Genomic DNA, 26,465 nt, shown 5'->3' on the forward strand with positions numbered 1-26,465 from the left:
CATAGTTAATCTTTTTCAGATTATGCATAGTGTCGCCTCCTAGTGGACAGCAGCATAACACCCATGGTTCTGTGTCCCCCAATGAGGCGACAGAGTAAACAACCTTTTGACTACATGTTCCAATATTAGCATATAGAACAAGTGATCTAACAATCTAAAGTTAAACTTATAATTTGAATCAGGTTATATCCAAACCTGCCATGTCAAAAACGGCTACTAAACTGCAAGTTAATAGTGTTCTGGGGTATGGTTACAGGCAGCTACCGCTCACTACGTACTGATCAGCGACTGAAGCCAAGCCACTATGACTGAAAGCCAGAAGCTGCCAGAAGGAAAAACATTCATTTCCTACCTGTAGCCAGGATGTCAGTGCAGCAGTCGTATGTCTTTAGAATACTATTAACAAGCAGATGAACAAAATATCTGCAGGTTAATAGTGTTTTCCCATTAAAGGAAAATATATATTATAATAAAAAAAAAACATATTTGGTATCGCCATATCTGTAGACGTCCTAATAAAATCTAAAATTAATTAATCCGTAGAGCAAAAGTAGTAAAGGAAATAAAATAGAAACCCCAGAATTGTAGATTTTCAGTTGCCACAAGTCCTGAAAAAAAATGCAAACAAAATGTTGCATGTACCTCAAAACAATATTATTAAAAATGTCAACTTGAAAAGCAAAAAGCAAACCCACATCCTTCATCCACGGAAAAATAGAAATGCTTTTCCAAATTTGATTTACATTTTTTAAATAGGAAAAATGCATATAGTTTGGTATCGTCATAATCATGTCAACATAATCAAATCAAGTTGCTAGGTCATTTTTACTGGAGAATAAATAACACAAACTGGACAATAAACTGTAAAAACGAGACAAGATACAATGGTAGAACTATGGGTTGTTTTTTTTTTTTTTTCACCATTTCATTGCAATTGGAATTTTTGTTGCCATTTGTCAGTACATTGTATGGTAATATGAAAAGAGTCATTGAAAATTAACTCGTCCTTCAAAAAACATGCCCTCACATGGCAATGTCAACTGGAAAATAAAAAGTTATCGTTCTTGAAAAGAGGGAATAAAAAAAAATGAAACACAAAAATTAAACTTGGCCAAGACAGGAAGAGGTTAATAAATGCTGAAAATTACAAAGAACAAAAATGGATCCAAGCAAGTAGGAATTTCACATTTCAGCAAGAACAATTCCATTTGCATGCAAGAGAAGGTGCAGTGATACAAGAACAAGGGACAAAATCCAGCATCACAAAACGACAAGCAAGACGGAGTTCGAGAAACAATACACAATTGTCTATGTAAAAGAATAAACACAGCTGTTAATTATATGAACAATGAAAAAGGTCATAAATCAAACAGATGGGCACGAGAAGGGGGCTAGGCTATGCCAACATACTGAACACAAAACATAAACCGAATGAGACAATGAAAGACGGTGCGGCTATAGTATGCTGAAATGTCATATTAACTATAGTTCGGTTAGAAGGTAGTGACTATTGTAAACCTTGTCGCGTCAAACCAGAAGACATTAAAAAAGGGGAAAAAAAATAAAGCTGCTGACCTGATATCACTTTGTAAGAACAATCCACTGTTTCTGATGCTTGCAGAACTTCCCATACAGCATGTTACCTCCCCGTACTCCTGCATGATCTGGATCATTTCACACATAGCTAGGAAACACAGAAGAATGAAAACCAGTTAGGTGGAGTCGGTATAAAATGGACCAACCCCGACTCCTAAAATATATAATTAATTGGGTACAGTAGTACAGTGCAGTATATGCTGTAAATGTTTTCACAAGAATTAGGAAATATATGAAAAATCCTATAAATGTCTATTCTGTTCCTGATCTAAGGATCTCAGCTTTTAGTGGAGATAAATCTGTGCTGAACTTTATGCTCAGTAGTGGGGCAGTGGTCGGAGTCGAGGAGTAAGGGACACTGAGGAGTTGGAGGTCTGGCTTAAAGACTTCAGAGTCCTGGTGTGAAAACCCAATGATACTCTTTTCTGTCACTCATATTTGTCGTAAGTTACTCACTTTCTGGGGTGCAGTCAGTAAAGAGAGGGACCAAAAGAGGAACATTATCAATGTTCTTCAGATGAGGTCTAACTTGATGGATACCGCGAGGGAGCTTTGCCTTGAACAGGGAAAAAAGTTATTAAGGTCACATGGAAAAACAGGGATTTTTGTGATAAACTCACCGTAAAATCCTTTTCTCCGAGACGCTCATTGGGGGACACAGGTACTGTGCGTGTATGCTACTGCCACCTGGAGGCTGACACTAAGTGAAAAAAAGAGGTTAGCTCCTCCTCCGCCGTAAACACCCTCGCCCCGATTGCGGGCAGGTATTCTCCCTTCCCCATGGCCGATATAACTGAACGGAGAGACTCCATCCGGAGATGTCAGATCCTGATAAATTTGTTCAGGAGCTTTAGGTCCAAACCAGACTAGGCGGCCACCTACTTTGCTGAGGTCGCCTAAAAAAAATGCCTCGAGTCATTTGGCTGAGGATCTTTGGGACCTGGTTCCCCTCGACCTGGGCTGGCGAGCATGCATTCTCCCCAACGGGTTGGCTCTATATGAGACTTGTCGATCCCTATCCTGGTTGGGGCGACTTGAAGCGGCGGAATTGGCCGCTGTAGTCCACTTGGGGTTACGAAAGGCCCGAAACCGTGCCTAAAACTGGTGGCGAAAACGGCGGTTTGACCTTTTGTTGAGGGAGAAAACCGCTCTTCCCTCCTGTTGCGTTGGAGATGAGCTGGTCTAACTTCTCTCCAAATAGGCGGCCGCCCTGATAAGGTAGAGAAGTCAAGGACTTCTTGGAGGTTGAATCGGCCCGCCATGTCCTTAGCCATAAGGCTCTACTAATGGAAATTGTGTTTGCGGCAGCAAGTGCTGCGCAATTGGCCGCATCCAAAGAAGCATTAAGTAGTCCCCAGCCATAGCGATCTGACTCGCGATCTCTGATACCTCACCCGTTGTTGGTTTGGGGAAATCGGACCCTTTCAATAGGGTCCGTTGCCCCTGTCTCATCTTCATGGAAAGAAAAAAGTCTGGGAAAAATGACCAGACGTGTCCCATGTTGCGGGAGAGGATACGTGGAGGCGACACTCGCACGTGCTCGCCCGTTGTTGGTCTGGGGAGATCGGACCCTTTCAATAGGGTCCGTCGTCCCTGTCTCATCTTCATAGAAAAAGGGAAGAAAAAAAAAAAAGAAGTCTGGAGAAAAAACAGACATGTGCCTCCAACAGACACTAAGCATGAACTGCAATCGGGGCGAGAGTGTATACGGTGGAGAAGGAGCTAACCTTTTTTTTCACTTCGTGTCAGCCTCCTGGCGGCAGTAGTATACACCCACAGTACCTGTGTCCCCAATGAGGCGAAGGAGAAACTAGTGGTCGCAGTTTATAAACATGGTGTCTCAAAATAGGTTTAAGAAAGCATTAGAACATCAAAACCCGTCTCACAACAACCTGGAGCTTCTTCTCCTTGAAAAAAACGTGCATCAATACATTTGGAACGACTCAACACCCCCTTCACATTTGAAGCTAGACACAATCACCTTAACTACTTTAAAAGTAAAAAAAAGACCTTAGTAAATCTCTATCCATTTCAGACAACCCTCCCGCATTAATGCCCACAAGTATCATCCCATACCTCCTTAATTCCAATTATACTGACATATTCAACTTATGGAACAATCTTCCATATCAGGCAATCTCGCAGCTAGATCTGGGAAAGATATCGATATCTGGCCTACGAATGCTCCCATGCACCCGGAAAACTTTATACAAAAAGCACATGCCGCTGAAATTTTAAAACAATTTAATACTAAATATACCAAGACCAGAGGTTGGTCCTGGATCGAAATGCTGACAAAACTCCCAGCACCCACCCCCAAGCTACTGTCCTGAATCTACAAAAACATTATATCCCCCTCTGGCTCAAAGCCAATTTGTTTGCTCTCATGGGAAAAGGAATTGGGCATTTCCTTATCTGATTCAGAAGTTCATAAGATTCTAGCTAATTCAAAGGGTTTCACTAGGTGCACTCTGTTGCAAGAAAACGCATATAAAATTCTTACGAGATGGTATAGAACGCCTGAGTTTCTACATCATCTTGGATTAACAGAGTCAAAACTGTGTTGGAGATGTGGATTGGGAGTGGACAACATGTCACATATATTTTGAACTTGCCCATTCCTAAAAGAATTCTGGTCACGGGTTAATTAAACGTTAATATACCTAAAGTTAATAACTAAAAAGCTTTCTCCCAAAGAGGTGTTACTCTCCTGCCCCACAGCAGAATGTAAGCTAAAGAAGCATGGTCCCCTAGCCCTGTTGCTAAGCGCCGCTAAACACCTAATTTCATCCCACTGGAAGAGTCCGTCTCTACCATCCCAAACCGAATGGATCGATAAAACTAAACTCATATACAGACTAGAAGAGCTTTCGAGCTGGGAGACTCATTCACATTCCTCTTTCCTAAAAGCTTGGGCTACATGGAGACAAAAAGTTGTTTAACACTAGTCCCCGGTCTATTCCTTAATTCTACATCCCCACCTTAGTTGGTTGGGAGCGGACCTATACTCTACCCAACGATTTATCAGTCACTTATAGACCATGGCTCCAAATTCAATCTTGCCTTTCTCACATGTTTTTTTCACAGGTTTGCATTATAACCCGATCTTATTGTCCATCATACTATCTGGAATACCTTTCAAAGATGACAAAAATATTTTTCATCTCGCTCTCAAATTTGCACCATTGTTTTTAGTTTAATGGTTAACTTGGTTACTTAAAAAGTTTTTACACTGTCAGTTATACTCTTAAGCTCTGGTGACATACAGCAAGACTGTTAATTGATCTTTCATCTGAACTGCAAATTCCAACTGTATTGTTGCTCCAACTTTTCCTTAATAAAGAAATATATTACAAAAAAAAAAAATAGGTTTAAGAAAACCACTTTGCATGCTATCTGACAGCACTTATATTTATATTATTAAAAGCGGTTCTTTGCCACTGCCCCGGTTCCAGTTTGGCTGTGGCACTGACATTGCATCGTCGTGTCGTCATGGACAGAGCCACTGAGCTCCACGAATGTCCTCCGAGCTGTCGATGTAACATCAGTGCTGCAACCAAAAGGACATCGGGTAAATGGCAGAAAGCCAGCATTGACTTCAGTAGAGGTAATACTTGATTTTTGTTCATACCTACTACCTTGTATGAAAGTTTTCTAAAAAATCAAGGGTAACAACCCCTTTAATCAGAACCTGCCAGCATGATTTTGCTAAATAAACTACAGGCATTGTCATGTTGGAGCTGTTACACTGATTAAAATGGTAACTGCTGTGAAGAAATCTGTTTGAGGTTGATGAGCCATGTATATCCCCCCCCCCCGGAGACATCATAACACATATCTGCAGTTGTACCTGTATAGGCTCCTTGGCAGATACCTCACTAATTTAAAATAGGGTATGATTGCTTCATACCCAATGGCTAGGTCTGTTCTTTACAAAGAATAATGGGTGGCGGAACATTAATATTGTCTGATATCAGGGTGCCGTATTCTCCATAGGTCCACCATGCCAACCTCCACTAGCAGATAATCTAGAGATGAATATTGCACATTGAGAAATATTTCCTATATGAAATTTATCCCAGAAAGGGTGGAGGTAGGTGTTAAAATCGCCTACTATAAGAACCGGTGTCTCTGGAAGGGAATTTAGAAAATAAATAATCCTTTTAAGGATTTCCACTGAGTAAGGGGGTGGGATATACAGAGCTAAGATAATAAAGTTAAAGGGGTTGTCCACTACTTTAAATTAACCCCCCAATGTATCCCCCGGGGCCCATAATGAATTTTGTAAATACCTTATGTTGCCGATAATGCCTGTGTGAGGCGCTATGCCGGCGGCTGAGTCCGGGTCACGTGAGCTCCAGGCTGCAGCCACCGCTAATATCCGCCGACGTCACGACAAGTTCCTGATTCTGGATACTGACGTGACATCAGCCAGGCGTGACCCAGCCTCCACAGACTGCAGTCAGTCATCAAGAGTCACAGCCCAGTATGGAGCATGCGCACTGCAGAGTCCGGGGGTTACCGGGGCGTCTGTATGCAGGCATCGTCCGATGGGACTACAAGTCCCATCGGGCTCTGCCTTCTACACTGACAGTGAGTGACACATTAGCCAATGATGGGACAGTAGTAGTCCCATCATCCAGCTAATGTGTTGAATGTATAAAAAAGAACATACAACATACAGAACATACATATAACATACAACACATAACATAGAGTACATACAGTCATATGTTAAAGTTTGGGCACCCCTATTAATGTTATAAAGAAAAAAGGTTAACAATTTTGGTTTTTGCAACAGCTATTTCAGTTTCATATATCTAATAACTGATGGACTCAGTTATATTTCTGGATTCAAATGAGGTTTATTGTACTAACAGAAAATGTGTAATCTGCATTTAAACAAAATTTGACCGGTGCAAAAGTATGGGCACCTCAACATAAAAGTGACATTAATATTTCGCAGATCCTCCTTTTGCAAAAATAACAGCCTCTAGTCGCTTCCTGTAGCTATTAATGAGTTCCTGGATCCTGGATGAAGGTATTTGTGACCATTCCTGTTTACAAAACAATTCCAGTTCAGTTAAGTTTGATGGTCGCCGAGCATGGACAGCCCGCTTCATATCATTCCACAGATGTTCAATGATATTCAGGTCTGGGGACTGGGATGGCCATTCCAGAACATTGTAATTGTTCCTCTGCATGAATGCCTGAGTAGATTTGGAGCGGTGTTTTGGATCATTGTCTTGCTGAAATATCCATCCCCTGCGTAACTTCAACTTCGTCACTGATTCTTGCACATTATTGTCAAGAATCTGCTGATACTGAGTTGAATCCATGCGACCCTCAACTTTAACAAGATTCCCGGTGTCTGCATTGGCCACACAGCCCCAAAGCATGATGGACCCTCCAAATTTTATTGTGGGTAGCAAGTGTTTTTCTTGGAATGCTGTGTTTTTTAGCCTCCATGCATAACGCCTTTTTGTATGACCAAACAACTCCATCTTTGTTTCATCAGTCCACAGGACCTTCTTCCAAAATGTAACTGGCTTGTCCAAATGTGCTTTTGCATACCTCAGGCGACTCTGTTTGTGGCGTGCTTGCAGAAACGGCTTCTTTCGCATCACTCTACCATACAGCTTCTCCTTGTGCAAAGTGCGCTGTATTGTTGACCGATGCACAGTGACACCATCTGCAGCAAGATGATGCTGCAGGTCTTTGGAGGTGGTCTGTGGATTGTCCTTGACTGTTCTCACCATTCTTCTTCTCTGCCTTTCTGATATTTTTCTTGGCCTGCCACTTCTGGGCTTAACAAGAACTGTACCTGTGTTCTTCCATTTCCTTACTATGTTCCTCACAGTGGAAACTGACAGGTTAAATCTCTGAGACAACTTTTTGTATCCTTCCCCTGAAAAGCTATGTTGAATAATCTTTGTTTTCAGATCATTTGAAAGTTGTTTTGAGGAGCCCATGATGCCACTCTTCATAGGAGAATCAAATAGGAGAACTACTTGCAAGTGGCCACCTTAAATACCTTTTCTCATGATTTGATACACCTGGCTATGAAGTTCAAAGCTCAATGAGGTTACAAAACCAATTTAGTGCTTCAGTAAGTCAGTAAAATGTAGTTAGGAGTGTTCAAATCAAGAAAATGATAAGGGTGCCCATACTTTTGCACCGGTCAAATTTTGTTTAAATGCAGATTGCACATTTTTTGTTTGTACAATAAACCTCATTTGAATTCAGAAATATAACTGAGTCCATCAGTAATTAGATATATGAAACTGAAATATCTGTTGCAAAAAACAAAATTGTTATAAAGAAAAAAGGTTACCATTAATAGGGGTGCCCAAACTTTAACATATGACTGTACTTACAAATCACCTAATCCCCGAAGCCCTCTTCTCCTTTAATAAAAAAATAAAACAATCTATACTTATCTTTCCGCCGTAGTCCAGTTAATAACGAGGGTCCCACGACGATCTCCCGTGTAGAACACTGACATCGGGTGATGTCAGTACTCTACAGGGGCTCCAGGGCTGAAATGACAGGAGGAGGTAATCCTCCGCGATGTATCCCTCCACCGCCGAGAAAGAGGTCCCGTAACCCTAACCCTCACGCAGCATTGCTGTAAAGTGAGAGCCTGAACTCAGGTAACCTCAGTGATGCACTGCAGGAGCCATTGTCTCCTCTCAGCTCATCACTGGGAGGCCCTATAGAGCAGTGACATCACTTGATGTTACTGTTCTATAGGGGAAATCGTTGTGGGACACTTGTTATTAATTGGACTGCGTCGGACAGGGAGTATACGGTTGGTTTATTTTTTTACTTTTTATTATAGGAGACTGAGGGTGTCTCTTGGATCTGGGCGTGAAATAAAAATATGAAAACTGTGTTGTGTTTTATTTCATTAAAATACTTTATTCTTATGTGTGTGGCTTTTTAACCATTTCAAACTATAAGATTAATAATGGATAGGTGTCCTATTGATGCCTCTCCATTATTAACCGGGCTTAATGTCACCTTAAAACAGCAAGGTGACATTAACCCCTTATTACCCCATATCCAACCGCTACACGGGAGTGGGAAGAGAGGGGCTAAGTGCCAGAATCGGTGGGGCATCTTAGAGATGCGCCATTTCTGGGGCGGCTGCGGGCTGGTATTTGTAGCCCGGGGGGGGGGGGGAACACACAATATCCATGGCCCCTTCCTAGGCTATGAATATTAGCCCGCAGCTGTCAGCATAGCCTTTCTGGCTGTAAAATATAGGGGGACCCAACGTCTTTTTTTGGGGGGGTCCCCCTATTTTAATAGCCAGTAAAGGCTATGCAGACAGCCGCAGGCTGATATTCATAGCCTGGGAAGGGGCCATGGGTATTACCCCCTTCCCAGGCTACAAATATTGGCCCCCTGCCATCTGCTTTCCCCCTCTGGCGCAGAAAATTGCAAGGGAGCCCACGTCTTTTTTTTTTTTTTTTTTTTAAATGAAACATTGTTCATTAAGAAACATAGCTATGGACATATCTATGGACATATCTATACGGTAATGAATAAACTAGTGATTATTTTTCATACCCTGTTGGAATCTTCAAAAAAGCTGGGGACATCACTGTCAGTAGGCTGGAAGCTAATCATATCTGAATGTCCCTCGTCATCCATGAGAAGAAGACCTTCTGCATCCTCCCGAGATGCTAACAAGTGAAAAAGGGTAAAAAAAAAAAAAAAGAAGCAAAAGTAAAAATGAGCTGTACCAGATTAACACGTGATCGGCTTACTGAAATGGATCGCCTAGTAGCAACTACGTTAACAAAAGTGGAAACCTGATACAGAACATTTAAGATAAATATAATGTATACGATGTTACAAAAAATAAATCTAAACTGGGGGCAAGGCTATACACTGTACAGGAGCATAACCCAGCGAAAGAGGTGACCACCTTCTAAGATTTTGGACTTGCACTTCCTGGCCCGGTCTCTGAATGGACAGATCTCACGCTAAGGCTTACTGCTAAAGAAATAATTAGTGCCAAATAGGAAGGAAATTGAGAAAAATCCGCCTGGCTCAGCAGAACCTGATGATTCATGTTTTTCTGACATATTACTTTCCAACAGACAGGAGTTCTACCTCTTAATTTCAAAGTTTGGAGAAAAAAACTTAGGGGAAACTCATGAGATATTTGCCCTAGCCCAAGCAATGCGTTCCAAAGCAACTAAACTCCTGTAGTATTATTATTATTATTATTATTATACATTTATATAGCGCCATTTATTCCATGGCACTTTACAGGGAAAAGGGGAAATATAGACAAGTAAAATAAAAATGTGCAAAACAAGGGACACACAAGTACAGAAGGAGAGAGGACCCTGCCCGCGAGGGCTCACAGTCTACATGGATGGGTGAGGATACACTAGGAGAGGGTAGAGCTTTACCTATAAAATGTTATGTTTAAAATGAAATTGTGTCATTACAAAGAAATCATAATATAAAAATACTTGACTGGTTTCTAACCCTGATGGAGATCATCTCGCAAAGAACCGGCATGACTGGGGCTGGATGGGGGAACCTCAGATCCTGGCCCATCACCATTTGGAGTTAGGGAAATGTGGCAGTTCCATCCAGTCTCAAGACCCATTTTCTCAGCAAACACCTGAGCAAAGGACGCGATTGGTTAAAAGTATAACATTTTAGAAAAGGTAACAAACAGTATAGAAAACACAAACAAAAAAGAACAATTCCTCTTCACCTTGCTTCTCAGCTCATCCTCCATCGAGAAATACACAAAACGGATGCAGGCATTCACTAAGCCATCAATTAGACGGACAATGTCCAGACGAGCCTGATATTGTGACGAGACCATCCCCATGAAGATCTGGCCGCTCATTGCTTGAGTAAAATCCTCTGTCACCTCCCCAATACCTTCTGAGTTGAAGGAGGATAATATGTAGACAATATGTAAGAGAACCATAAAGACAAGGCTACATTGACACGAAAGCTTATGAAATAAAGCACAGGTTACCAAGAAATAAGCAGTGTATTAGGCAAAATTCATACGCAGCAGCAACCTATTAAGGAGTCAGTGACGGGACACTCACCATCAGAGCTCCAGCTGTCATGTCGGCCAGTGTGCTTCATAGGAGCAATCCCACCACCGTCACCTGGGGCTGAAACTGCGCTGTGCCCAAGACCGTGCTGCATTTCTATACACTTGCCATTTAGCTGAGGCGACAATGAGAAGTGCACTGGCTTGTAGGAAAAGGCCGAGCAGTAGCCAGACAAGCAGGCCCTTTGGTAGAAATCCAACACTTTCTTCCTGAAGTTAGAAAGAAGGGCAGAAAATTATCACTGCGGATGGTAAAGTCTTAGCTACAGCCATAGGACATCTTACGGCAACGCTGTCCGCAATGTGATGCCAGTTAGTAAATGAGAATATTTCCTTTGAAATAACAATTCTACAGCGTCTTCGTTATCTGTATTTTGCCATTCCACTGTTATTCTTCCTGGAAATGTAAGACTAAACTGACAAGTTATTACCATTGCACTTGTCAACGGTGTGGCCTCTATTCTCTTAGATTTCGCCCTTCACACTATCAAAAGCATTTTTTTCCTCCACTGGGAGTTTTCATGGCATTTTTTAGTTACTGCAAATTAATGACATGTATTTTTTTTCTAAGACCTATAGAGAAGCCTATCGTGAAAACATCTCTGAAAAAGCCATGCCTAAAGCATACAGAGTTTTTGAGGAGGAATAACAGGGTTATGCATGGTTCTAAGAAAAGAACATTTTAATTTGTAAGGAGACTTAAACCCCTTCACAACATGGCCAATTTACGACTTAGCGTTTTGTCTTTTTCCTCTCCTTTTTCTCTTCCACACGAGGGCTTGTTTTTTGCAGGACGAGTTGTGCTTTTGAATAATACCATTTTACCACATAGTGTACTGGAAAATGGGAAAAATATCCAACTGGGGAGAAATTGTCCAAAAAAGCAATTCCGACATTGCTTTTTGGGAATTGTTTTTACGGTGTACAGTTTGTGGTAAAAATAACTTTGCCATATGATTCTGCTCATTGGTACGATTACAGCGATGCCAAACTTGTCCAATTTTTTTAAGCGGTTGAAAAAAAATCTGAATTTTAAAAAAGCAAAATATATTTTTTAGGGTTGTGTCGCCCGTAAAGTTTTCAATCTTTGGTCAACAGAGCGGTGCAATGGCTTATTTTTGGAAAGGAGAGACAATGTTTTTATTGATATCATTTTGGGATAAATATGATGTTTTCATCACTTGTTACAGCATTTTTTGTGGTATCGCGGCAACCCAAAAAAACTGTTTCGTAAAATCTGTTTCTCGGAGCCTTCATTGGGGGACACAGAAACCATGGATGTATGCTGCTGCCACTAGGAGGCTGACACTATGTATAAAAAAAAGGTTAGCTCCTCCTCCACAGTACACACCCCACCGATCGGCACTAATTTCTTCAGTTAGTGAGAAAGCAGTAGGACAAGTTACAAAACAGAATTAAAACAGAACAGACAACTCAACTGTAATCAACCAACAACATAAGAACAGGAGTTGCAGAATATGGGAGGGTGCTGTGTCCCCCAATGAAGACTCCAAGAAACAGATTTTACGGTAAGCAACCCAAAAATCCTGTTGTCTCTATTGCTTCACTGGGGGACACAGAAACCATGGGACGTCCCAAAGCAGTCCCTGGGGAGGGAAAAGTAAACTTCCATTAGGTCTGAGGACGCACCACCGCCACCTGCAGGATCCTTCTGCCCAGGCTGGCGTCCGCCGAAGCATAGGTGTGGACCTTGTAAAATTTGGCAAACGTGTGGATCGAAGACCAGGTTGCCGCTTTGCAGAGCTGCTGTGGTGCACCGTCCAGGAAGCACCCACTGCCCGGGTAGAGTGAGCTCCAGGAGGGCGCACTCGATGCTTGACCCGGTAGGCCTCCAAAATTGCCGATCTGATCCAGCAAGCAATGGTAGCCTTAGAGGCCGGCTGACCTTTCCGCGCACCATCTGGAATGACGAAAAGAGAGTCTGTCTTCTGCAAAGGAGACGGCCTAGCCAAGTAAACCTTCATCGCCCTGACGAGGTCTAGCTTGTTCAAGGAGCGCTCCAGAGGTTGGATTGGACCCGGACAAAAGGACGGGAGGAACAATGTCCTCATTGAAGTGGAAAGTGGACACCACTTTAGGAAGGAAGGAAGGCGGAGGCCGCAGGACCACCTTGTCCTGATGGAGCACCAAAGAAAGGGGGGCGACAAGAAAGGGCTACCAATTCCGACACACGCCGGATGGAGGTGATGGCCACCAGAAAGGCTGCTTTCCAAGAGAGAAGGGACAGGGAGACTTCCCTGAGAGGTTCAAAGGGAGACCGTTGAAGAGCCTCCAGAACCAGATTGAGATCCCATGGATCCACGGGAGTGCGGTACGGAGGTGCGGTATGAGCCACTCCCTGAAGAAAGGTTTTGACCTGTGGACGGGAGGCCTACGTCCTCTGAAAAAGAATGGAAAGCGCCAAAACTTGACCCTTCAAAGAGCTGAGGGCAAGGCCCGCATCGAGGAACACCAGGATAGAGGGGAGAGAAAAGGACATAGGCGAAACGTCATTGTCCTCGCACCAAGTGAAGTAGGCCTTCCACGTACGATAATAAATTCTGGAAGACGATGGTTTTCTAGCTCGAATCATGGTGTGAATAACCCGATCTGAAAAACCTGACCGCTTCAGAACCGCGGTTTCAACAGCCACGCCGATAAATTGAGTGGCAGAGAATTGGGGTTGGACCTTGAGACAGCAGATCTGCTCTGTCTGGAAGCTTCCAGGGGGTGTCCGCGAGAAGGTTGATGATGTCCGCGAACCAAGCTCTTCTGGGCCAATCCAGAGCGATGAGGATGACTGGTACTCCTTCCGCCTTGACCTTCTTCAACAGCTTGGGGAGAAGAGGAAGGGGAGGGAACAGATAGGGGAGCTTGAACTGCGACCAGGGAATGGACAGAGCATCGGTGCCCACTGCGAGAGGATCTCGGGCCCTGGATACGAACTGTGGGACCTTCCTGTTCAGTCGAGACGCCAGCAGGTCCACGTCCGGAGTCCCCCCAACGACGGCAAAGCTGATGAAAGACGTCCAGATGCAAGGACCACTCTCCCTCCGTGAGACCCTCGCGGCTGAGAAAATCGGCGGCCCAGTAGTCCACGCCGGGAATGTGCACTGCGGATATCGCTTGGACTGATACCTCTGCCCAGTGGAGAATTCTGGACACTTCCGCTAGAGCCGAAAAGCTCCGTGTCCCCCCTTGTTGGTTGACATATGCCACCGCTGTGAAATTTGTCTGTCTGAATACGGACCGGCAGACCCCTGAGAAGCCTTTCCCAGTGAATAAGAGACAGATAAATTGCCCGTATCTCGAGGACGTTGATCGGTAGAGTTGTCTCTTGAGACGACCACCGACCCTAAACTGTCTGATCGCGAAACACAGCTCCCCAGCCGAGAAGGCTGGCGCCCGTTGTCACAATCTGCCAGTGAATCGGAAGGAATGACCGGCCCAGGGAAATGAGAGGTGACGTCAGCCATCAATTGAGGGACTGTTTGACCCGGGACGAGAGGCGAATTGGATGATCCAGGGAGAGAACGGACCTGTTCCACCGAGACAGAATGACCTGTTGAAGCGGTCTCGTGTGAAATTGAGCAAAGGGGATCGTTTCGGTCGTCGCCACCATCTTTCCCAAGACTTTTATGGCTGACCGGAAAGATGAAAGCTTCGGGTTCTGCAGCGATTGAACATCTCATCGCAGCAAGATCAACTTCTCTTCCGGGAGAAAGACCCTCGATCGATGGGTGTTGAACAATATGCCTAGAAACCTAAGGCATTGAGTCGGAACGAGGCAGGACTTCTTGTTTACGAGCCACCCGAAACTGGACAGGGTGTCGAGATCGATGGTAATGCTTTGGAGAGTCTGTTGAAAAGATGGAGCCTTGATTAGAATGTCGTCGAGGTACGGGAAGAGTACGAGACCTCTGATCCTCAACAGGGCCATCAACGCCGCCATGATCTTTGTAAACACTCTGGGCGCGGTGGCGAGAACAAATGGCAGTGCGACAAACTGGTAGTGGTCCTGATGAATAGCGAAGCGCAGGAATTTCTGATGCCCGGGAAAGATGGGGACATGCAGATAGGCATCCTGAATGTCTATTGAGCACATGAATTCCTGCGCCTCCATGGAAGCGATTACTGAGCGAAGGGACTCCATTCTGAAGTGTCGCAAGCGGACCCTCTTGTTCAGCAGTTTGAGGTCCAGAATGGGCCGAACCGCGCCGCCTTTTTTCAGCACTACAAACAGGTTTGAGTAAAACCCTGTGAAACGCTCTGTTTAGGGAACGGGCACAATCACGCCGAAACTGAGAAGGGAGTCGATGGATGCAAAGAAGCCCGGAGCCAAGGCAGGGTCTTTTAGAGGACGTGATTCGAAGTAGCGATCCCGGGGCCGAGAAACGAACTCTATCTTGTATCCTGAGGATACAACTTCCCTGACCCAAGCGTCTTCCACCGAGGCAAGCCAGACGTCTCTGAAATAAAGGAGTCGGCCGCCCAGTTGGAAAGGTGCCTCGGGACTTTGTAGATAGTCATGCCGAGGTGGACCTTCCAGTCCTGGACCTGGAGGATCTGCCCTGGGAGGAGTGAGATCGCCAGGCTGGAGTGGGTCTAAAGGAGACCTTCTTCCTATCCTGGCGTGCTTGCGGCCTTTGTTGGTTGGAAAAAGGTTCCGCCGCCGTGACGCGGTGGAAAGACCGAAAGGGCCGAAACTGACGCCTTGGAGGAGGTCTACGAGGCTTGGACTGAGGGAGAAGAGAGCTTGTGCCCCCAGTGGCGTCCTTGATAATCTGGTCCAGCTGGGATCTGAAGAGACGCGCACCCTGAAAGGGCAGATTGGTAAGGGACTTTTTTTTTTTTTTTTTTTTTTTTTAAGACAAATCCGCCTGCCAAGCCTTGAGTCAAATTGTACGCTGGATTGCAACCAAGTTGCTGGACGCTTGAGTTGCGCAAGAGGCGGCATCTAAAGAGGCGGAGGCAAAATATTCCCCTGCATGGGAGATCTGGTTGGCTAGCTCGGCCAGTCGCTCTGGTTGGGCTCCATCAAGAATGCCTTGGTGGAGATCTTCCGCCCAAGTAGCTATTGCCTTTGCTACCCAAGTGGAGGCAAAGGCTGGGCTGAGCACCGTCGTAGCCGCTTCGAATGCTGACTTTGCTAAGGATTCTATGATCCTGTCGTTAGAATCCTTAAAAGCTGCCATACCTGAAATCAAAAGGACTGTGCTGTTAGATAGTATGGACACAGGAGCTTCTACAGAGGGAGAAGCCGACCAGTTGTCGGTGAGCTCTTGAGAGAATGGATACAGCATGCTAAGGCGCTTCCCTCTTTGAAAGCGCCTGGTCGGATTTTCCCTCTCCCTGGTGAGGAGCTTGGCAAACAGAATGAGGAGCGAAAACTCTGGAAGGTGTTTCTGCCCGTCTGAACGAAACCTCCTAATCTGAGGGTTTCGCAGGGGAGTCTGAGATCTCGAAAGTATGGTTAATCGCTGCAATGAGGTTCTGTACCGTAACCTTCATGTCCGCGGTATGGTCCGAATCCAGCTCTAAAATCTCCTCGGATGGTGCGTCCGAGAATGCTTCGCCTGACTCAGGTGAGGAGGTGCGGGAAGGAGACTGCTGGGAAGGACTATGTGGTGAGATGGAGCGAGGGGAGGATTCCGGCAGGAGATCCCGCCTGGGTCTTTTGTGGCTCATGCTGGCTGGTTCAGATGAAACCTCTTGTGACCTGCTGGGTCCAGCAGAGGTGTCAAGGGGCAACTCATCAAGAACGGCCACTAGGGACTGAGACACCCTAGTGAGAGCCGCCACTGATTGAGATAGGGAAGAAGCCCAGTCAGGCATGGGAGTTTCGCTCTCGCGTGGAGCAATAGGGGGCTCCTGGGCGGCGGGCTGAATGGGGTTGCTGCAGTCGATGCAGAGGGGAGTGGACTGACCTGAGGGAAGTTTGCGTTTGCAAGAAGAGCATGCAAAGAATTTGACTAAGGTGCAAGTGGAAGCCGGAGGACGAGCACGATCAGGCTTAGAGTTAGACATCGTGAGGGAAGTCACTGAAGCAGTGCCGGAAGGTTGGGGGACAGGAGGCAGAGGAGGGTGTCAGTCTGCAGTTGCAGAGCTACTCACAGTCCGGTGTCCGGTGGGTGCTTCCAGCGAGCGCTGCTGCACAGCTCGTCCATATGCAGTGGCCACAGAAGAGGCGACAGAGTCCGGCTGACAGGCTGGGGAAAATGGCGGCCGCCTGAGAGGAGCCCGGTAGGAAGAAGCGCGCGCTTCCTTGAGGCGACAGGGAGAAGGAGGGCGGGACTAACTGCAGCCAAGGATGGCAACGCGCACTGCTGATAGGCAGGCTAGGGGGCTGAGCGCCGCCTCTGGAGCGCCGATGTGGGGGGAGCAGGCGGGCGTAGAACGGGCGGGAGAGAAGCCCACCTAAGGAAAAAGGCGGGGGCATGGCCGCGACGCCAGACAAGGCCCCAATTGAAGCTGGGGCCTGGATTAGATGCGGCGGCCAGCGGGGAGCACGGAAGCGACGCTGCACAGCCACGCGATAGCTCCGCCATGGATCTATGCCCGCCGCCTGGCTGCTGAGCTGAATCGGGATCCGTGCCCGCCGCCCGGCCGCTGGTTGCTGAAATAAGATAAGTGCAGCCGGGGAGGGGGGGGGAGCCGTGATACCTGGGGAAATGCCACTCAGGGTGCCCGCTCCAAAAGGTACCCGAGCCTGCAGCGTGGCTGCCCAAATGAAGAGAGCTAGGTGCAGCCAGGGTGTCATGGGAGGGAGGGTAGGGAGAGGAAGGGCTTGGCACTCCGGGGTCCCATACTTACCCTCTACCTGAGGCTCTTCTCATGATCCTGTCTTCTTCCATAGAAGGATGTCCGCGTCTCTTCCAGACCTACAGGCTCTGGTGGGCGAGTGGGTAGGAGACGGGGGCGAGGACCAGCTGGATCGCCTGACACGCATCCGTGCTCGGGGCTCTTGGTCCTGCCGTGGAGAGCTATGAGGATACGGGGTGGCAGTACACGCCGTACTCATAGTCTCTTTGTGGGACTACAGATGTGACTATTCACTCTGTATCCCTCCGGAACCTGAAAAGAAAACGACGCACACTGAGGTAGATATGGGTCTAATGAAAGACTCGTGTCCACCTCCTACTGACACTAAGCTAAACTGAAGAAATTAGTGCCGGTCGGTGGGGTGTCTACTGCGGAGGAGGAGCTAACCTTTTTTTATACATAGTGTCAGCCTCCTAGTGGCAGCAGCATACACCCATAGTTTCTGTGTCCCCCAATGAAGCGATAGAGAAATAGGGATTTTTGTGTACTCACCGTAAAATCCTTTTCTCCAAGCTAATCATTGGGGGACACAGAGACCGTGGGTGTTATGCTGCTGGCCACTAGGAGGACACTAAGTAAACCAGAAAAAAAGTTAGCTCCTCCCCTGCAGTATACACCCTCTCGCTGGCTGAAATTCTACAGTTCGGTGAAAAAAACAGTAGGAGCATAAACAGTTAACAATAACCATAACAATATCAATGCCTAAGAATGCTACAGTGAGCCAATAGGCTAAAAAGGGTGGGTGCTGTGTCCCCCAATGATTGGCTCGGAGAAAAGGATTTTACGGTGAGTACACAAAAATCCCTATTTATCCTACGCCTCATTGGGGGACACAGAGACCGTGGGACGTCCTAAAGCAGTCCCTGGTTGGGAAGCATACATATGCTAATACCCCACGTACCACTGAGTGAACACCGTGGTACTGCCGATTGCAGGCAGCGTCTGCCGAGAGCTGCATCCGCGCAGAAGCCTGAGAATGAATTAGGCAATGTTTGTAAAGTTACGCAAGCTGGACCAAGTCGCAGCCTTGCGGAGAGGCCTGAGAATGAATGTGGTAACTTTTTGTAAAAGTATGCAGACTGGACGAAGTCGCAGCCTTGCAGACCTGTTCTGCTGAGGCCTGGTGCCGAAAGATCGAAGAGGCGCTCACTGACCGGGTAGAGCGCGCCTTAATCCCCGCTGGGACAGGCGCGTTCCTGACACGGTAGGATACCTTAATCGCCAAGCGAATCAACCTGGCTAGACCCTTCCTATGCCCGTGTGGAAGTATGAAAAGGGCATCTGACTTGTGGAAAGGAGCCATCCGCGAGATGTACCGTCTCAGCGCCCTAACCACATCCAGGGTGTGGAGGGCCTTCTCAATGCGATGGACTGGCGCCAGAACAAAGGGAAGGCAAAACAATTTCCCCGTTGAGATGGCAAGAGGAGAGGACCTTGTCCAGGAAGGACGGGAACGTCCTGAGAACTGCCTTTCCTGATGAAAAATTCAGAAACTGAGAACAGCAGGAAAGGGCTGCCAATTCCGAGACTCATCTGATTGAGTTGCCACTAGAGAGACCACCTTCCAAGAGAGGACGATCAGTGACACGTCCTGCAGCAGTTCGAAAAGGAACCTCCTGAAAGGCCCCGAGAACCGGGTTAAGGCTCCATGAGTCAAATGGTCTTCTATAAGGAGACGCCACATGGGAAACTCCCTGAATGAACGTCTTGAGCTGAAGCTTGGTGGCAATTTGTGTTGGAAAAACACTGACAAGGCCGAAATTTTGCCGTTGAGCGAGCTAAGCGCAAGGCCTGATATTAATCCGGATTGAAGGAATTCCAATATGGCCAGAATGGAAAATACCGGAGGTGATCGACCATGAACCTTGCACCACAAAAAAAGGAAGGTTGTCTAGGTGCGGTGATAGGTGCGCATGGACACAGGCTTCCTGGTACTAATCATGGTGGAAATCACGTCGTGAGGGAAACCAGCCTGAGCTAAAAACCAGGATTCAACGGCCACGCCATCAAAGACAGGACTCCGGAGTTCTGGTGGTAAATCGGGCCCTGCGAGAGTAGATCCATATGATATGAATATCACCAGGAGACATCGGCGACTAGTTGTATTAGTTCTGCATACCATGCTCGGCACGGCCAGTCTGGCGCAACTAGGATCACTGGCACTACCTCCGCTCTGATCCTCTTGATGACCCTTGGAAACAAGTGAGGGGGGGGGGGGGGGGAGATGTACAGGAGCCGGAACCAGAGCTATGGCGGAACTAGAGCGTCCGCTCCGATGGCGCCAGGATCGCGCAATCGGAAAATGAACCGAGGAACCTTGTTGTTTAGTCTTGAGGGCATGAGATCCACATCCGGAGTCCTCCAACGATGACGAATCTGCTGCAAGAGTTCCGGATGAAGAGACCACCTCCCCGAGGCAATGCCTAGGTGACCGAGAAAATCTATCTTCTAATTTTCCAAGCCCGGGATGTGGCTTTCTGAGATGGGCGAATGGTTGGTCTCGGACCAATGGAACATAAAACTCACTTCGTGCATGGCCATCCTGCTCCGAAAACCTCCCTGACTGTTGATATACGCTACAGCCATGGCATTGTCGGATTGACACCTGATGGGGAGACCTGTGAAGAGATGGTGGAAACTCCTTAGAGCTAATCTGATTGTTCTTATCTCCCAAAGTTAATGGGGAGACGTGACTCTCGGGTTGACCAATGACCTTGTGCTGTGAGGTGACGAGGGACCGCACCCCAACTGAGGAGACTTGCGTCGGAGGTTACTACCATCTTACTGTGGGTAAAGACCTCCCGTGATTCAGGGAGGACCTCGGTGTCTACTCCCTGAGGGCTTGCCTGTCCCGCAGGGACGGAGGAATCCGACGGTCCAGGGAGAATGGGTTCTCATCCCAAGTTAACCGCAATGCATGTTGTAAGGGACGGAGGTGGAACTGTGCAAATGGAACTGCTTCCATCGCTGCCACCATCCTTCCGAGATCTCTCATGCTGAAAACGAATGGAAAAAGAAACTGGTCGAGAAAAAGGCCGCTCTGCTTGTTGTAAGGCTTGGGTCTCTCCTGGTGGGAGAGTGGTGAATCCGCGGGAAGTGTGAGCCGGTCCTGGGAGAGACTTTTTGCAGTCTATCTTCCGCCCTAGGCGGGAAAGTATTAAGTTACGTACCGGTAACGGTATTTTTCGGAGGCCCATGACAGCACCACGAGAAAGGGGATCCGCCCTTTAGGAACAGGAAACCTACAGATACAAAAAGGGCGGCGCCTCTCCCACGCATCAGTTGGATTACAGAGCTTGAGAGGCTACCATGGTTAGTACACAACATATAATATATACAACCTATCTACCCTATTTACCAGAAATATTTTTATACCATCTCCCTCATACCGTAAATTGTGGACAATCTTCTAAAGGAGCTATATGTGAACAAGGGAGGGAACTAAGGGTGCTGTCATGGGCCTCCGAAAAATACCGTTACCGGTACGTAACTTAATACTTTATTCGGACTCCCATGACAGCACCACGAGAGAATTACAGAGATGTGACCCTTAGCCCAAAGGTGAGATCTGAGGAGGCACCCATGTCTAACCGATAGTGGTTAAAAAAGGTGGAAGGAGATGACCAGGTGGCCGCCTTACATATCTGATCAATTGACACTCCAGATCTTTCTGCCCAAGATGATGCCGTGGCACGAGTGGAATGCGCGTGGAATGCGCCCTCAGGTTCTGCGGAGCCGGACCTCCACCTGCTGTGTAGGCAAGAGAGATAGCCTCCCTAATCCACCTTGCTAATGTGCGTTTTGATACTCTACAACCTTTCCTGGGACCTTGGAAGGATAGGAATAATGCATTCTCCTTCTTCCAAGGATCCGTGGCTGCTAAATATTTAAGTAAGCATCTCCTAATATCTAATGCCTGAAGTTTTTGCTCCTTAAGGTTGGTCGGATTAGGGAAGAAGGAAGGCAGAACTATCTCTTGTGTCCTGTGAAATTGTGATGCTACCTTGGGAAGGTATGCTGGATCTGGCCTTAGGATTACTCTAGCCTGTAAAAACTCTGTGTAAGGGGGCAATCTGGAAAGTGCCTGTATGTCGCTCACTCTACGTGCGGATGTTATCTCTACCAGAAATGCTGCCTTAAGAGATATAATCTTTAATGAGGCAGAATCCAAAGGTTCAAACGGACTTTCTGTCATGGCTGTAAGGACTAAGTTTAAGTCCCAAGGCACACATCTGTCTTTGTGTATGGGTCTCGATCTAGCCGCCGCTTTGATGAACCTTGCTACCCAATAGTTATTGGCAATATCACATGCAAACAAGGCTCCTAAGGCTGAAACCTGTACTTTTAATGTACTTGTGGAGAGACCCAATTCGAGACCCTTCTGGAGAAACTCCAGAATATGTTTCGTGGGAATTCCGTCTCTGACATCAAACTGAAAGGTGAACAGGAATCGCTTCCAGGTCCTAGCATAGATGTTAGTGGTAGTTAGTTTTCTGCTTTTTAGGAGGGTATCAATTAAATTCTTGGAGAACCCTCTATCCTTTAATAGTGTCCTCTCAAACACCACCCAGTCAAATGGAGTCCCGCTACTTGCGGGTGGCTGACTGGCCCCTGGTAGAGGAGATCCGGAAGGTTTGGCAGTACCCAGGGATCGCATACCGACATGGTCCTCAACCATGCGAACCAGGTTCTCCTGGGCCAAAAGGGGACAATTAATATGACTCTTGCCCGATCTTCCCTGATCTTCCTTACTACCAGAGGTAGAAGATTTAATGGTGGGAAGGCGTATGCCAGAGAAAAGTTCCATCTTATCAGGAGGGCATCCACTGCCAGTGGATTTTCCCTGGGATTCAGAGAGCAGAACGATTCTTCTTTCCTGTTTTCTCTGGTGGCAAAGAGGTCTACCTCTGGCTGACCCCATCTGCGGACAATCTGGTGGTAAATATCCCTGTTCAAAGCCCATTCTCCTTGCTTTAGAGCCTTGCGGCTTAGAAAGTCTGCCTTCACGTTGTCCTTTCCTCTGATGTGGAGGGCCGTTAAAGATAGAAAACTTTCCTCTGCTATCTGAAGTAGACGTTCTGTTATCCGCATCAGGGCGTCGAAGCGGGTTCCACCTTGGTGGTTGACATGCTACCGCTACCTGGTTGTCCGAGAGTATCCTCACATGATGGCCCTGTAGGTACATAATGAGTTTTTTGACTGCCCGCTCTATCGCCAATAGCTCTCTCTGGTTGGATGAGATTTCAGTATCAGAATCCCAATGTCCCTGTACCACTATGTCCCCCATATGGGCCCCCCAACCGAAGGGACTAGCGTCTGTGGTTATAATACGGGTTATCTGCGTTATCCAGGGCACCCCTGAGGCTAGGTTCTCGTCATCGAGCCACCATCTAAGCGATGTAACAGCTGAGGGGCTTAGCAACACTCGACCCTGTAAGGAGCCTTCCAAGGCCCTGCTATTAACCAGGACGTCCTTCTGAAGGGCTCTAGTATGGAATTGTGCCCACCTGACTGCTGGGATGCATGAGGTTAGAGAGCCTAACAGGGACATGGCCTGTCTGAGGGTCATAGAAGGATAATCAATCGCCCGAAGAACCTGCTGCTGTATCTTTTGCAATTTATCCAATGGCAATAGACACTGCTGAGTTTCTGAATTTAATAGTAAGCCTAGAAACGTCTTTAAGGGCTGGAGTCGGGATTTCTCGTAGTTTAATATCCATCCGAGGTTTTCTAACCTGGATTTAGCTCTTTCTATCTTGGATAAACAATGGCCCACCGATTTTCCCACAATCAAAAAATCATCTAAATATGGAACAATTAAGATGTCCACTTCCCGTAAATGAGCCATAACCTCGGCCACTATTTCTGTAAATACCCGGGGCGCTGCTGAGAGACCAAAGGGAAGGGCTCTATACTGATAATGACGGACTGTGCCGTCTACTGAAACCGCCACTCTCAGGTACTGCTGGAAATCTGCATGGATAGGTACATGATAGTACGCATCTTTCAAATCTATGACTGCCATAAAACACCCTTTAAACAATATTTTTATTGTTGTATTGATGGACTCCATCTTAAAAGTACGATTAACCAAAAACTCATTAAGGAAACGTAAATTAATAATCGTCCTAAATGTTTTATCATGTTTTTGGATTAGGAATAAGGGAGAGTAGAACCCTCTTCCTCTCTCAGATTCTGGAACCTCTATCAGGACGTTTTTCTGGCAAAGGCTCAAGACCTCCGCTTCTAAAGCTGCTTGTTCGAGGGGTGAAGATCTTAAAGGAGTTGGTTTAAAGGTATCAAGCGGGACCTGGGTAAACTCCAATCTAAGCCCGGTGGATATTACCTTGCGCACCCAGTCACTATTTGTAATCTGTAACCATGCCGGGAGGAAGGATGACAGTCTACCCCCCACGGGAATTACTAGTCATTGATTCTGTCTCTTTTGATCTCTCGACGAGCGTCTGAACATGTAGCCCGTACCTCTTCTCCTTCTATCTTCCCATCTGGGACGGTCTCTAATAGGCGAAGAATTGCGCCTTCTCCCCTGACCGAATCTCCTTCTACCAAATGGACGTCGGTAGGATGCAGACCAGAGATTTGGGAATTTTTTCTTGTCGTCCCCAGCCTTCTCAAGCAGTTCGTCCAGGACTGCGCTGAACAAATATTCACCTTCACACGGAATAGCACAGAGCTTCGCCCTGGACTGAATGTCTCCCTGCCAGCACTTTAGCCACAGGGCTCTACGAGCCGCATTAGAGAGACCTGCTGCCCTGGCGGCCATTCTTACTGCATCCGCTGAGGCATCTGCTAGGAATGCTGCTCCCTCTTGGATTGTTGGTAGGGCCCCAAGAATTGTTTGCCTCGACGTACCCTGTTTTAATTGTGACTCCAACTGGTCCAACCAGACCATCATGGACCTGGCCGTGCATGTTGATGCCACTGCTGGTCTTAAGGACCCGGCAGCCATTTCCCAGGTATTCTTAAGGAAGGTATCTGCCTTCCTGTCTAGGGGATCTTTAAGGGATCCCATGTCCTCAAAGGGTAGCGAGGATCTTTTCGATGCCTTCGCAATGGCTGCATCTAATTTGGGGGCTTTGTCCCAAGTATTCACTGCCGGATCGTCGAAGGGATATCTGCGTTTGAGGGCTGGTGGTAGCGACCCTCTTTTATCCGTTTTTTTCCACTCTCTGTGGATCAGATCCTGGATTTTCTGATTTAATGGGAAGACTCTACGCTTCCTCTGCTCCAGCCCCCCGAACATGACATCCTCCATGGATAACTGGGGCTTAGGCTCCTCCACTTGCATTGTCACTCTGACTGCTTTGACCAGCTTGTCTACCCGGTCAAGCGGCAAACAAAACCGCCCAGAGTCCTCTTCTCCTGAGGAGGACGAGGGAGATGAAGCCTGGGAGTCTCTACTTCTCCTCCATTCTGCCGAAGAATCGGACTCCACCGGGACCCCGCCCCTTAGACTTTCTGGCTGGGACAAAGACTTTAGGGTTTCTTTCATTTCTGCCCTGACTATGTCCCTTAAACTCGCCGCTACCGCGGGCGACTCTTCCGCCACTGTCTGCTGAATACAGGGGGGGCACAATTTCTTGGGGCATGAGTCTGGTAATGGGCATGCGCAGAGTGCGCATTCCCTGTGTTTAGTTTTACTTGTAGCCTTCTTCCCCTAAAATAAAACACAGAAGGGGGGTCCCGTCACTGAGTGAACTTTCACGAAGATCACTTACAGTGGGGAAAAAAAGTATTTAGTCAGTCAGCAATAGTGCAAGTTCCACCAATTAAAAAGATGAGAGGCGTCTGTAATTTACATCATAGGTAGACCTCAACTATGGGAGACAAACTGAGAAAAAAAAATCCAGAAAATCACATTGTCTGTTTTTTTTTCATTTTATTTGCATATTATGGTGGAAAATAAGTATTTGGTCAGAAACAAAATTTCATCTCAATACTTTGTGATATATCCTTTGTTGGCAATGACAGAGGTCAAACGTTTTCTGTAAGTCTTCACAAGGTTGCCACACACTGTTGTTGGTATGTTGGCCCATTCCTCCATGCAGATCTCCTCTAGAGCAGTGATGTTTTTGGCTTTTCGCTTGGCAACACGGACTTTCAACTCCCTCCAAAGATTTTCTATAGGGTTGAGATCTGGAGACTGGCTAGGCTACTCCAGGACCTTGAAATGCTTCTTACGAAGCCACTCCTTCGTTGCCCTGGCGGTGTGCTTTGGATCATTGTCATGTTGAAAGACCCAGCCACGTTTCATCTTCAATGCCCTTGCTGATGGAAGGAGGTTTGCACTCAAAATCTCAAGATACATGGCCCCATTCATTCTTTCATGTACCCGGATCAGTCGTCCTGGCCCCTTTGCAGAGAAACAGCCCCAAAGCATGATGTTTCCACCACCATGCTTTACAGTAGGTATGGTGTTTGATGGATGCAACTCAGTATTCTTTTTCCTCCAAACACGACAAGTTGTGTTTCTACCAAACAGTTCCAGTTTGGTTTCATCAGACCATAGGACATTCTCCCAAAACTCCTCTGGATCATCCAAATGCTCTCTAGCAAACTTCAGACGGGCCCGGACATGTACAGGCTTAAGCAGTGGGACACGTCTGGCACTGCAGGATCTGAGTCCATGGTGGCGTAGTGTGTTACTTATGGTATGCCTTGTTACATTGGTCCCAGCTCTCTGCAGTTCATTCACTAGGTCCCCCCACGTGGTTCTGGGATTTTTGCTCACCGTTCTTGTGATCATTCTGACCCCACGGGGTGGGATTTTGCGTGGAGCACCAGATCGAGGGAGATTATCAGTGGTCTTGTATGTCTTCCATTTTCTAATTATTGCTCCCACAGTTGATTTCTTCACTCCAAGCTGGTTGGCTATTGCAGATTCAGTCTTCCCAGCCTGGTGCAGGGCTACAATTTTGTTTCTGGT

At 46.8% G+C, this 26,465-nt stretch overlaps 1 protein-coding gene across 4 annotated transcripts in view; it reads right to left on the reverse strand.

Annotated features, from left to right (window-relative positions):
• Positions 1-26,465, reverse strand: part of TMEM94 (transmembrane protein 94) — a 114,304-nt gene that overhangs the window by 29,803 nt on the left and 58,036 nt on the right. For 3 of the 4 annotated variants that reach the window (XM_073588003.1, XM_073588004.1, XM_073588001.1), the window contains 6 exons: positions 10,689-10,906; positions 10,340-10,515; positions 10,105-10,243; positions 9,172-9,287; positions 2,053-2,152; positions 1,576-1,684 (listed from right to left, as the gene is read on the reverse strand). In XM_073588003.1, coding sequence (XP_073444104.1) covers positions 1,576-1,684; positions 2,053-2,152; positions 9,172-9,287; positions 10,105-10,243; positions 10,340-10,515; positions 10,689-10,906 — 858 coding nt within the window. The remainder of the gene's footprint in view (positions 1-1,575; positions 1,685-2,052; positions 2,153-9,171; positions 9,288-10,104; positions 10,244-10,339; positions 10,516-10,688; positions 10,907-26,465) is intronic. The other variant, XM_073588002.1, reaches the window with a different exon arrangement.

The sequence above is a fragment of the Dendrobates tinctorius genome, unplaced genomic scaffold, assembly GCF_039654945.1.
Source record: "Dendrobates tinctorius isolate UK_male_01 unplaced genomic scaffold, ASM3965494v1 ptg000103l, whole genome shotgun sequence".
Classification (NCBI taxonomy): domain Eukaryota; kingdom Metazoa; phylum Chordata; class Amphibia; order Anura; family Dendrobatidae; genus Dendrobates; species Dendrobates tinctorius.